This window comes from Erpetoichthys calabaricus, chromosome 2 (assembly GCF_900747795.2).
Source record: "Erpetoichthys calabaricus chromosome 2, fErpCal1.3, whole genome shotgun sequence".
NCBI classification, from domain to species: domain Eukaryota; kingdom Metazoa; phylum Chordata; class Cladistia; order Polypteriformes; family Polypteridae; genus Erpetoichthys; species Erpetoichthys calabaricus.
In genome coordinates this window covers 30,540,552-30,553,142 of record NC_041395.2, presented here as the reverse complement: position 1 = coordinate 30,553,142, position 12,591 = coordinate 30,540,552, and the positions used below count along the sequence as shown (strand labels likewise).

Sequence of the window (12,591 nt, the reverse complement as noted above, 5' to 3'; positions counted from 1 at the left end):
TTTATAGCACAAAGTACTTCTGAAGTTAAAAGTGCTGCTGCTCTGGGATAACTGCTGAGTCCGCTGCTAGTTTTATTCTAATGTTCTTGGTACACTGAATTAATCTCCGAGGGGGAATTGTCTTTTTGTGTCACCTTTGGAGGTCAGAGTGCAGGGTCAGCCATTGTACAGCACCCCTCGGGCAATTTCAGGTTAAGGGCATTTCTCAATATAAAGGATCTTAATAATAATATTAATATTAATATTAATAATTAATTAATATTAATAATAAGCCAGTTTTTCAGATGATACCAATCTAGGCGAAATGGCAGATAATCTGAAATTAGCTAAATCATTTTAAATGAACTTGGACAGAATGCATACTTGGATAAATTTGTGGCAAATGAAAATTATGATAACGTAAATGTAAATTTAAATGATGTTATATGTTATATTAAATATTCTTATAGGAATAAAATGTTACACTTGAATACCCTATGGGAGGTTTGAAAATGGGCAGTGCAAACATATGAGATGAACATAAGAGTTGTAGTGGGCTCTTCACTGACTACTTCTGGATGTTGTATAGAAGCCATTAAGAAGGCTAACAGGATGTTAGGTTTCATATCACAATGTGTGACGTACAAGTCAAGGGCGACTATGCTTAAGTTGTATAACTCACTAGAGAGGCCTCCCATTGAGGGCTGTTTTCAGTTTTGGTCTCCATAAATTAAAGTAGACATAGCAACAATAGATTAGAATTAGTCCGCTGCTCTGCACCCTGTTTACCTAGGACTGTGTGGCCTCTCAGAACAACACCAGCATCATTAAATTTGCTGATGACACTACAGTCATAGGGTTGATTACTGGGGGCGGGGGGGGGGGGGGGGGGGGGGGTAGGGGGGTGGAGGCAGAATATAGGACAGAGGTGGCAGGACTCATGGCCTGGTGTCAGGAAAACAACCTCTCCCTGAATAGAGATAAAACCAAGGAAATGATTATCGACCCAAGGAAGAGGAAGCTGCAGCACACTCCCATTTATATCGGTGAGACTATGGTGGAGAGAGAAAAATCTTCAAATTCCATGGAACCCACATCAGCGAGGACCTGACTTGGTCTTACAATACACAACAACTCATTAACCGAGCACACAAAAGACTGTTCTTTCTGAGGAAGCTGAAGTAATTTGGCATGCCAACCAAAATTCTCACCAGTTTCTACAGGGGTACAATAGAGAGTGTTATCACCTGCTCTATTATTGTATGGCACGGTAACTACTTCTTGCAGGAAAAGAAGGCACTCCAGCATGTAATTAAAACTACACAGCACATCTCTGGAGGAACCTTCTCCTCCCTACAGGACATCTACACTAGTAGGGTGATCAGGAGGGCACGCAACTTAATTGAAGACAATACTCATCCTCAACACACGCTTTTCACGCTGCTTCCCCCAGGGAGGCGCTACAGGAGTGTGAAATCAAGCACTACAAGACTGGCACATAGTTTTTTTTCCACAATCAATCAGACTCCTCAACAATGCTAAAAGTTAAAGTCAATACAAACCACAACTCATAGCCTCATAAATGGTACTGACTGCTGCGGTATGTCATCAGGCACTGATCGCCTTATTCTTTTCTCTTTCTGTCTTTGTATATGAAGGTGAGCAAGCAAAGTAAGAATTTCATTACATGGTTTTAACATGTATTTTTACTGTGTACATGACAGTAAATTTCTTGTATCTTGCATCTTGAAAGTCCAGAGAAGAGTGACTATGGAGATTCCAGGACAACAAGACATGAGTTACAAGGAAAAAAATTAATATATTTAATATAATGAAGATTAAGAGGTAATATATTTAAAGTTTTTTTAACAATATGAAAGGAACTAGCACAGTGTATTCCGGCATGTTATTTTAAAACAAGTTCTTCAAGAAGAACTCTTGGACACATAAGGATAGTTTGTAAGAGTAAACTGTTAAGAGTAAAGTTTGCACTATTAGGTAGTTTTTCTTCACAATGTGACGTACAAGCATATGGAAGATGTTTCCAGGTGGTGTGGTAACTTATTCCATAATACAATAGGATTTGAAGCACATGACATAGCATTTTCAAGCCCATAAAGAGTGAGAGCCTTGCTTGGCATAGAACATAAGAAATTTGTCAGACCAGAGGAGGCCATTCAGCGCATCAAGCACATTTGTTGAGCTAATAGCTAAGATGTCCAAATATTTTATCCACATACCTCTTTAAGGTTGTCAAGGTTTCTGCTTCAACTACATGAGTTGGCAGTATTAACAGAAAGTCAGGAACCAATAATAAGCTCACGGAATAAGCCAAGAATAAGCTCACGGAAATGCAGGTGGACGACCCATTGGTAGCCTGGATTACGGACTATCTAACCAATCGACCACAGCATGTCCGGCTGAAGAGCTGCTGCTCTGATAGCATCCTGAGCAGCACGGGGGCGCCACAGGGAACTGTCCTATCACCGTTCCTCTTCACCCTCTACACGTCTGACTTCAGGTACAGGTTTCAGTCATGTCACCTGCAGAAATTCTCTGATGACTCTGCCATTGTGGCCTGTATCAGGGATGGACAGGAGGATGAATACAGGAGTGTGGTGGACAGCTTTGTGGAGTGGTGTGAGCTGAACCATTTACAGTTAAACATCACAAAGACAAAGGAAATGGTTGTGGACTTTAGGAAGCAGGCTCCTCTTCCCACCCCTGTCACCATCAGAGGAACGGATGTTGAGGTGGTTGAGGACAACAGGTACCTGGGGGTACACATTGACAGTAAACTGAACTGGTCCAAGAACACCAACACGGTTTGCAAGAAAGGGCAGAGCTGGCTTTACCTACTGAGGAGGCTCAGGTCTTTCAATGTCTGTAGGAAAATGCTGACTATGTTCTATCACTCTGTGGTAGAGAGCGTGGTGTTTTTTGCAGCTGTGTGCTGGGGCAGTGGGGTGAAGACAGCTGATGCCAACAGGCTGAACAAGCTGATTAAAAAGGCTGGTTCTGTCCTGGGTGTCAGACTGGAGAACCTGGTGGAGGTGTCTGAGAGGAGAATGCTGAAAAAGCTTCTCGGTATCATGGACAACCCCTCTCACCCCATGCACGCCTCCTTGATGGGTCATCAGAGCACACACAGCAAAAGACTCATTGCCTCCAAATGCAGAACCGAACGCCACAGGAAATCCTTTCTACCTGTGGCAATAAGACTGTATAACTCTTCCTCATTCTGTAGGTGATCTTTTTCAGAATTTTTGTCATTAGGTGTCATTCGTTTTTTTTTTTGTTTTTTTTTATTTACTCATCTGTATGTTACTGAATGTTTGTTTCATCCCATCATCACATGCTGCTATCTCATTTATTCATGGCACAAACACTAAGTCACTTTTCATAACCACTTGCACTAATAATCTGTTCTTTTATTATATCTGTTATAGTTTTAGTTATAGTTGTTTGTTGCTTTGCACAAATTAGTTATACAGTTATAATACAAACTATTAGTTATAGTTATTTATTACTTTGTTTAGAGTTGTTATTCTGTTTGCACTATTACTACTGTTCTTTTTAAACTCTTTACTACCTTATCTTTATTCCTCTTGTTGCACTGAGCATGTATATGACAAAAGAATTTCCCTCGGGATAAATAAAGTTCTTATCTATCTATCTATCTATCTATCTATCTATCTATCTATCTATCTATCTATCTATCTATCTATCTATCTATCTATCTATCTATCTATCTGTCTATCAAACCCTGGATTAGATGCTAGCCCATCAAACTGCTCTCTTACACTGATTAAATTGCCAATAAATGCAAAACTTTGAGATTTGGGAGGAAAACCAGATTACCCAGACAAAAACTCGCAGACACCATCCAGACATTGACTATGCACAAACACTGACCATGTTTAAAGAGTTATATTCTCACCTTCTGGAGTATACCTTGGAAAAAGCAAAGTGGGTAAGTGGAGAAGAATTGCTCCATCTACCTGCACGTCCATCTCCATAACAAACGACAGGGACACTGATACTTTCTCACCCGGGGACAAGCTGCCAATCCTGAGTTGGAAAATATCAGAACTCTCCTCACTCTCTTCTAGAAGAAAGGCTTGCATGCCGCTGCTGATGGCATTGTCATATTCATTTCTTGCCTGAAACCAAGATAAATCATATTCAGCATGATGTCACTTATTATTTTCACATAATGTAATTCATCGGAAGAAAAATGTATCCTGAACAGTGCTGGGTGATTTTTTTCAGCAATTAATATCTTCATTGGAGGAACTTCAACAATGTTGATATTATTTTATGAAATGGCTTGAATATTTAGACTATAAATTTAATTTATTGTCATTATATCTTGCTGTAAAATTAATAATATATATTTTCTGGTGCAGCTGGCATACAAACATCAAATATGTACAGCACATCAACAATGACATAATGCAGCAGACAAAGATGACCAAACATAGCAGTGCAATTAACAAGAGCAGCAAATGTTTATATATAATACTAATGTTTATATATCATATTTAGTATGTTGTGAAGAAAATAGATAATAATCAGTGTGACATAAGGTTTTTTGGCTTAACACAATTCAGGGCAGCAGGATGGTCTGGGGCATATGCCGGGTGCATTGAACGCAAGGTGGACAGAACTAAGTCCATTCCAGGCCCACTTTTCAACACACTGACATGGCAACAGTTTGAAAAGGCCAATGAATGTAAGATGCACTTCTTTACGGAGGAAAAATTAGAGAACCAAGTACTGGAGAACATACTGGGCACAGGTTTGAAAAACTAGGGCATAATTTTCATGAGGCAATAATCAGTATGGCATTCTGTATAATGAGTAAATACCCAACAATATGAGTTTAAAAATGTACTTCTTGGTATAAATATGTAATATGTTTTCAAGGGTGGAGGTATTGTTTGGTAAGTCTTCTCCTCATAATGAAAACAAGGAGGCCATTATTACAGTTATTGATAAGATAAAAAAAATTAACTGACACCTTTATCCAAGGCAGCTTACAACATCTGAGAAGTACAATTGGTTCCATTTCTTTTGCATTTTGACAATTGGAGCAAAGGCATGTGAAGTGACTTACTCAGGGTCACACAGTGCCAGTAGCAGGATGTAAGCACACACCTTCAGGGCCTTAACCACTATGCCACACTGCCAGTCAATCCAAATTATATAAAACATTCAAGTTATTAAGCAAACACAGTCAGGAGAGGAATGATTACCAAATCAAACAAACAAGACAGCTTCACAACACAACGTCAGCTCCTCTAGGTGTTTGCTGCATGTGAAAGTGTGTGATGTCTCCCACCCCAAGTGTGACGAATAAGCTTTTCAAATTCCTTAATAGCCATTTGCAGCGCATATGTGGATTGCTTAGCAATTGCCAACTTTCATTTAGCAGTTGAAATTGTGTTGCTAAAATCTAGTTTTGTGTTTCTTTGCAATTGTATTTTGCACTTAAGTACGTACATCAGCAAGCACTTGAGGCAGCACCCTTTTGTATTACATGTGATTTGAAATTATTTTATTTCAGAGACTATGAAAGTCTATTTTTATAAATTGTTCATTTACAAGTCGGTGGGGATGGTTGGCATCAGGAAAAGCATCTGACTATAAAAATCATGCCAAAACCTTTGTCAGAAAAGTCTAATAATAATAATAATTCTTTACATTTATATAGCGCTTTTCTCCCTGCTCAAAGTGCTTTACACCAGGCATGTCAAACACGCCTCATGCGGCCCGCATGACAGATCCTAGTTAGCACTGAACTTGTACAAAATGATTACTATCGTTTGTGATTGAATCATTCTGCATCTTCGGTGTTACTTATTGACTTTTCTTACTTCTGCCTTCTGACAAAAGCGTGTTTTCCCATGGCATTACGGTACCGGAAACGTCATCTGCTAGTATGGCCACGAGCCTTGACCAAAGTTAATGAGCCGCAGTGTCACAACTGAAGTGCTAGGCTGCAGCAGCGGGCAGCAGAGGTGGCCTTAGGCATGTTCAAACTGTGCACCTTGGGCCGCCAAATCCCAGGGGCCGCCACGCCAATATATATCTATATATATAAAAATGGAATGGGTGGGTCGTCGGGTGGGCCTTTTTTTCATTCCGTCGTTTTTTCGACGTTTTGAAAATGTAGAATGATTATTTGATTTTTTTGTTTTTATTTGATCGTGTCTATGTAGCCGCCGTCGTAATAAAGTATCGCTAAAATCGTCATTTATCGTAATTTATTTTTGACGTATAACGTCGCCGTCGTCGAGGTCAGTGATACCAGTGCAAAAAATCTGCTTACGGTTGAAAGACACGCCCTACTCACTGGACAGTTAAAACACCAATCAAACTAACGATGACATCAAGTATTACCCAATCAAAAGTAGGAAAGGAGGCATCTTCATAAAATGTGTGTGGGATGATTTGCATGAGACGCTGCTTTAAAAAAAAAATGATAAAAAAAATACGGGATAAATCCCGTCCAGTATTGATTCAAAACGGGACGCGCAATTTCATTCTCAAACGCGGCACGATTCCGTATTTTAAAGGACGGGTGGCAACCCTACAGTGCCAGGTAACCACCCATACAATCACATTGTGATTCAGACTAGGAATGCAATGAATGTAATTACCCCGATCTACATACAAGGCGAAAGTCTTGCAACATTCAAAGATGATGGTTTGGGATAAGTACACCATACAACATAAAAGAGCTTATGAAGCCTTGAACCGAAAAAAGCAACATCTCAGAGATCGTAAAAAAAAAAATAGGAGCTAATGTCGTTTTACTCGCTGTAGATTTTAGTCAAACATTACCAGTTATTCCACGAGGGAGACCAGCAGATGAACTCAACGCGTGTTTAAAATCCATGCTTCTCCCACGCTCGGTTATATGTCGCGTGTTCTCGGGTAGGTGCACCAAAAAATTTATACATTTAAGCATGTAATGGGCAAACAAAAAATGAGGTATACCCGAAGGCACAGCAGTAGTACTTAATGTAACTTTACTTCTTAAATGTTAATGTTTTACTGTTTAATAATTTATACGCTTCTTATATGTTGTTCAAATTCTTTTATCAAAATACCACTGACAGCGCAATGCACGATAACATGGAGTGAATACACCATACGCATCCGCCCACGGCTGCCCTGCTGTGCGCAGATAGGACTTGATTGTACAATAAAATAAAATAAAGATAAAAAGACTAAAACAATCATCACCCATAAAGCGGATAGTAGACGTGACGTACTATATGTGTACCACATTTCAAGTGTATAGGTGCAACGGTTTGCGAGCTACAGGTCATTTAAAATCCTGGACAGACACACAAATTGCCACGGTAGCAAATTACAGAAGAAGATTTTACTGTTTAATAATTTATATTTATATGAAACGAGCTGTATATACCCGGCGTTGCCCGGGGCAGAAGTAACGTAATCGGTCAAACACTTACATATATACCAAAGTAAACCTAATCGGTCAAACAGTTACATATATAAAAAAACCAAACCTAATCGGACAAACAGCTTCATATATACAGAAGCGAACCTAATCGGACAAACAGCTAATCTATATACATAACCAAACCTAATTGGTCAAACAGTTACATAAATACAAAAGCAAACCTAATCGATGAAACAGCTTCATATATACAGAAGCGAACCTAATTGGTCAAACAGTTATGCATGTGCAGAATAATTTTACAAAGATTATGCGTGTTAACAATCATTAAAAAGAAAAGATTGAGGAACTCTTCTTCTATATGTGATGAAGCTGGATGAAGCTGACTTGACGAAGACGTAGGTGGCATAGATTGGTTTTTCTAAAACAGAAGAAAAAAATGAGTATCTATTATTATTTTAAATTAGAATGAAAATGAGAACCTTGATTAGAGATAGATTATCCGTATTAAAATATGTGCATGAATAAACTTTTGCTAACTCTAGCAAAAGTTTATTCATACAAATTGGCATGGGATGGCTTTGTGAAAAAGTAAAAATTAGATAAAAATAAATTGAGAATGCGTACTTCGATTTGACTGAGATTATCTGTAATGATGAAAAAAAAGTTTAGTATGTTTTTTTTTCCATACGGGAAGGATGTAAAACCTTACATAGGCACCCTTCAGCCCGTACTGAAGGGTAGTGTCAGATTCTTACTGACTAAAAAACACCCTTTTTATTCCACAGCTACCCCAAAAACCACTATTAGGCATTACTTTGGGGTGGCAGTAAATTAGTTATGAAACAGCTGGGTCCTGAAAAAAATCTGTCTTATTAGTGGCTTCATCACATATAGAAGAACAGTTCCTCAATCTTTTCTTTTTAATGATTGTTAACACGCATAATGTTTGTAAAATCATTCTCCACATGCATAACTGTTTGACCAATTAGGTTCGCTTCTGTATATATGAAGCTGTTTCATCGATTAGGTTTGCTTTTGTATTTATGTAACTGTTTGACCAATTAGGTTTGCTTATGTATATAGATTAGCTGTTTGTCCGTTAGGTTCGCTTCTGTATATATGAAGCTGTTTGTCCGATTAGGTTCGGTTTTTTTATATATGTAACTGTTTGACCGATTACGTTTACTTTGGTATATATGTAAGTGTTTGACCGATTACGTTACTTCTGCCCCGGGCAACGCCGGGTATATACAGCTCGTTGAATATAAAACAGAAAGAGAAAATAACGACACAGCTGACGGCAATGTGGCCGAAAAACATTGTGTTTCTTGTTAATTAGTACGCTGTAGTTACAAATGTCACTAGAGTCGGAGCAGTAAGCTATATGTAGTATTATAACGTTCTGCCGTAATGAGAATATCATGGGCCGCCACTTGGTTTTCAAGTTACGGACACGCGTATATAGAAGCGTGTCATGAGCACGAGGCGGCTATGCAGTGTCCGTAATGGATGTGGCCATCTGCCGTGCATAAGATACCGTATTGACATTGCCAGGCAAAGGGGCCACCGATTCTTTCTCTGCCCAGGGCCGCCACGAGCCTAGAGCCTAAGGCTACACTACTGACTGGGCTGCTGAGACTGGCCACTGGGCAGAACTGAACATCACGAGTAGTAATAGCCCGCATATTTTCACGTTTTTTTGCTTTAGTTTCATGTAATTTTGTGCTAGTATTGTAACGAACAGTTAGTGCAGACTACAGCTGAAGATCTGAAGTGGACGCGAGAAGTTGGTGAGTTGTTTATTAACATATTTTTGTGATTTTGAGTTTGTATAATTAGTGTAGGTCAGGTGGCTTTTTGCATATCGGCTTATTTTACAATATAAACTTTGAAGTAAACTTAGCAAAGTAAAATTTGATTTTTGGAGGATTTGTTTTCCAACTTGAATTTCTGAGCAATGAATTCAGTGAGCATTTTCGTGATGTCAGTTCACACAAACAGGGCATTGCGTTGTTCTCTTACAACGTTGAGAATGCGCCTGAGAATATCCAAATGGAATTGACTGAAGTGCAGTCAGATTCTATTCTGAAGGCAAAATACAACAAAGTTGCTGTGCCAGGCTTGTATGCTTACCTGCCACCCTCATATGTGCAGATCCGTAAGTTGGCATCGAGAGTACTGTCAATGCTCGGAAGCATTTACCTTTGTGAGCAATTGTTTTAGTTAATGAAAGCTACCAAAACCCCACATCGCTCAAGACTTACCGTCGAGCATCTTTCATCCCTCATAAAAGTTGCAGCTGCACAAGATTTCAAGCCTGATATTGACGAACTGGTTACTAACAAGAGATGACAAGAGTCGGGACAAAAGAAATAAATCTCACGCTGTAAGGCTCCTATATGAGCAATGAATATAATATAATGAATATAATATAATAAGGACCTAGTTAAGAGGCTAAGACTCTAATTCTATACTGTTGTATGGAGACTGTAATGAAATAAATTGCTTTTCTTTAAACTTTAAACTTTAAATGTTACATTTTTTAAAGTTTTCAGTATTGGAAAGAAAGCTACAGTAACTTTGTATAATAGTATAGTATTTGTTATAGTGTGGCCCACTGACGCACATATGGCAGTCGAAGCGGCTCACCAATGGTAGTGAGTTTGACATGCCTGCTTTACACAGTCAGTGGGGAGCCACTTCAACCACCACTAATGTACAGCGTCCATTGAGATGATGCAGTGGTAGCCATTTTGGTGCCAGTATGCTCACCACACATTAGCTGTTAGGTAGCGAAGTGGTGAGAGACAATTAGCCAATTAGAGACAGGGGGTAATTAGGGGGCCAGAATGACCAGGCTATGGTGGGCAGATTAGCTTGGACATCGGGATACACCCTACTCTTTACTCTTTACACAGAGAGTCAGGACCTCAGTTTTACGGTTCATCTAAAGGATGGCGCCAATTTTTCAGCTGTGTCCCCATCACTGCACTGCGGGCATTGGAATCCACATTTAAACTACAATGTAAGCGCCCCCTGCTGACCTCACCAACATCTCTTCCAGCAGCAACCCAAGCTTTTCCTAGATGGTCTCCCATTCATGTACTGGCCATCACTGAAAATTCTTAGCTTCAGGTAAATGATCTGTTCTGAAGCTCATGTAGTATGGCTGCTAGTCAAAAACAACACATAGCGACCTGATTTAAAAATGGGAATAGCTACAGAAAAAGAAGAAAAAGGTAATTTACAAGTAGGTCAAACTTTTCATGCCATTACTAAACTAGAATGGTAAACCGGATATGGACGCAGGGACCTGCCCGTGGACGCAGGAGACATAGTGTGCAGGCGCCACACAAAGCCCCCCGGCCCCAGAGCGAAACGGGAGAGACTAGGAACCGTCTGACATGCCGCAAGCAGGATAAAGCGAGGTCAGAAATAAAACACAAAGTAGGAAACAAAGTAAAACGTCATAAAGAGGTTAAAGAATGGGGCCAAACACATGGAGAGCGGGTTACAGATGATGAAAACTGGAATGCAACAGCTTCAAAAAAACCTAGGCACGAAACATATGCACAGCGAGGGACGGAATATAAAGGCGGAAACAACGACAGTTAAACGTCCACACCACGCAGCGGAGGCAGACCCAGAAGGTGCAGGCGCCTACATCGCGCGTCGGAAGGCTTGGGAAAGTACGAAAGGCAAAGGTGCCTACACAGGATGGTAAAACCCGACATAATACAGAAGGCGCAGGCATTGCCACCATATTGTGAGTGGCACTAATGCGTAGTGAGGGCGCAGGTGTCACCGCCATATTGTGCGTGGCACTACTGCTGAGTGAAGTTAGAAATAATGTGCTGCTTGGTGTGCCACACAAACCCCCCCACAGACTACGGAGTCCATGGAGACTACGAACGACATAACCACACAAACAACACGAGTCAGCACCCAACCCCAGTGTAAAACGGGACAGAATACGGAGTCGAGAAAGGTTCACAAATCAAACCCGACATAATACGCCACCCCAGAGTAAAACGGGACAGACTACGGATTCCAGAAAGGGTCACAAATCAATTGGAGTACGGAAAGCGCAAGATAGTACGCAAACACACTACACAGCTTGATCCACGCACCTCTAATGACCCGCAAGCAAAAACACGATATAGTACAGAAACCCCACAAATACGGACTCCACAACATATTTGAATCACATTACAGTGATACAATATTAACAGTGCAACCACACAAGACACAGGCACAACACCTGATGGGTAATAAGAATAAACGAACACTCCGTATTAAAGGTTCGTCATCCTCACACGTGAAGACTATACAGCATAAGTGAATCATCACATTACAGTCATACATTATTAACAATTCAACCACAGAAAACGCTACGTATTAACAGTAAGTGCAATCCATTATCCATATTACTAACGCTAAACAAGGAAGAACTAATGGAATTGCACTCACGCCTCCAAAACAATAGATACCACTGTTAACGCGACGGGCTATATTATGTCCAAAGAATATTAATGTTGATCACATAAATAACCAACTGCATTACTTCCTGGAGAAAGCCGCCTCTTTCTAAGTACTGACAAAATTGATTCTGAAGACGACATTGAACATCTTAATTTCCCTTTACAATATCTGAACACTATTAACCCAGCCGGATTACCACAACACAATCTTAACCATAAAATCGGAACAATTGTCATGCTATTAAGATACCTTAATACTAAATAGGGTTTATGCAACGGTGCACGTTTAGTCATCAACACCAAGACAAACAATGTTACTGAAGCAAAAATACTTACAGGATCACATACTCACAATACTGTTTTAATTCCTAGAATTGAGCTTACAAGTTCTGCCCCTGAATTGCCATTTACACTTGGGCGACGCCAATTTAACAGTAAACCTGCATTTGCCATGACAATCAACAAATCCCAAGTACAGACCATGGACAAAGTTGGCATATACCTCTCTGAGCGCGTATTTGGACATGGACAACTTTATGTAGCCTTCTCATGAGTTAGGCGTTCATCTGACATTAAAGTTGAAGTTATTAATACTCCAATACCAAGGAAAACTCATTCAAGTACAACAAACCATCTTTACTACAAATATTGTATATAAAGAGATATTCCAATAAATCTTTGTGATTTACCATA

General features: G+C 39.8%; 1 protein-coding gene across 1 annotated transcript in view; it reads right to left on the bottom strand.

Moving 5' to 3' along the window:
* LOC114642111 (von Willebrand factor A domain-containing protein 5A-like) overlaps nt 1-12,591 on the bottom strand; it is a gene marked incomplete at its 5' end in the record, with an annotated part of 57,847 nt that overhangs the window by 37,258 nt on the left and 7,998 nt on the right. Inside the window, one exon of the mRNA XM_051922119.1 lies at nt 3,920-4,142. Coding sequence (XP_051778079.1) covers nt 3,920-4,142 — 223 coding nt within the window. The remainder of the gene's footprint in view (nt 1-3,919; nt 4,143-12,591) is intronic.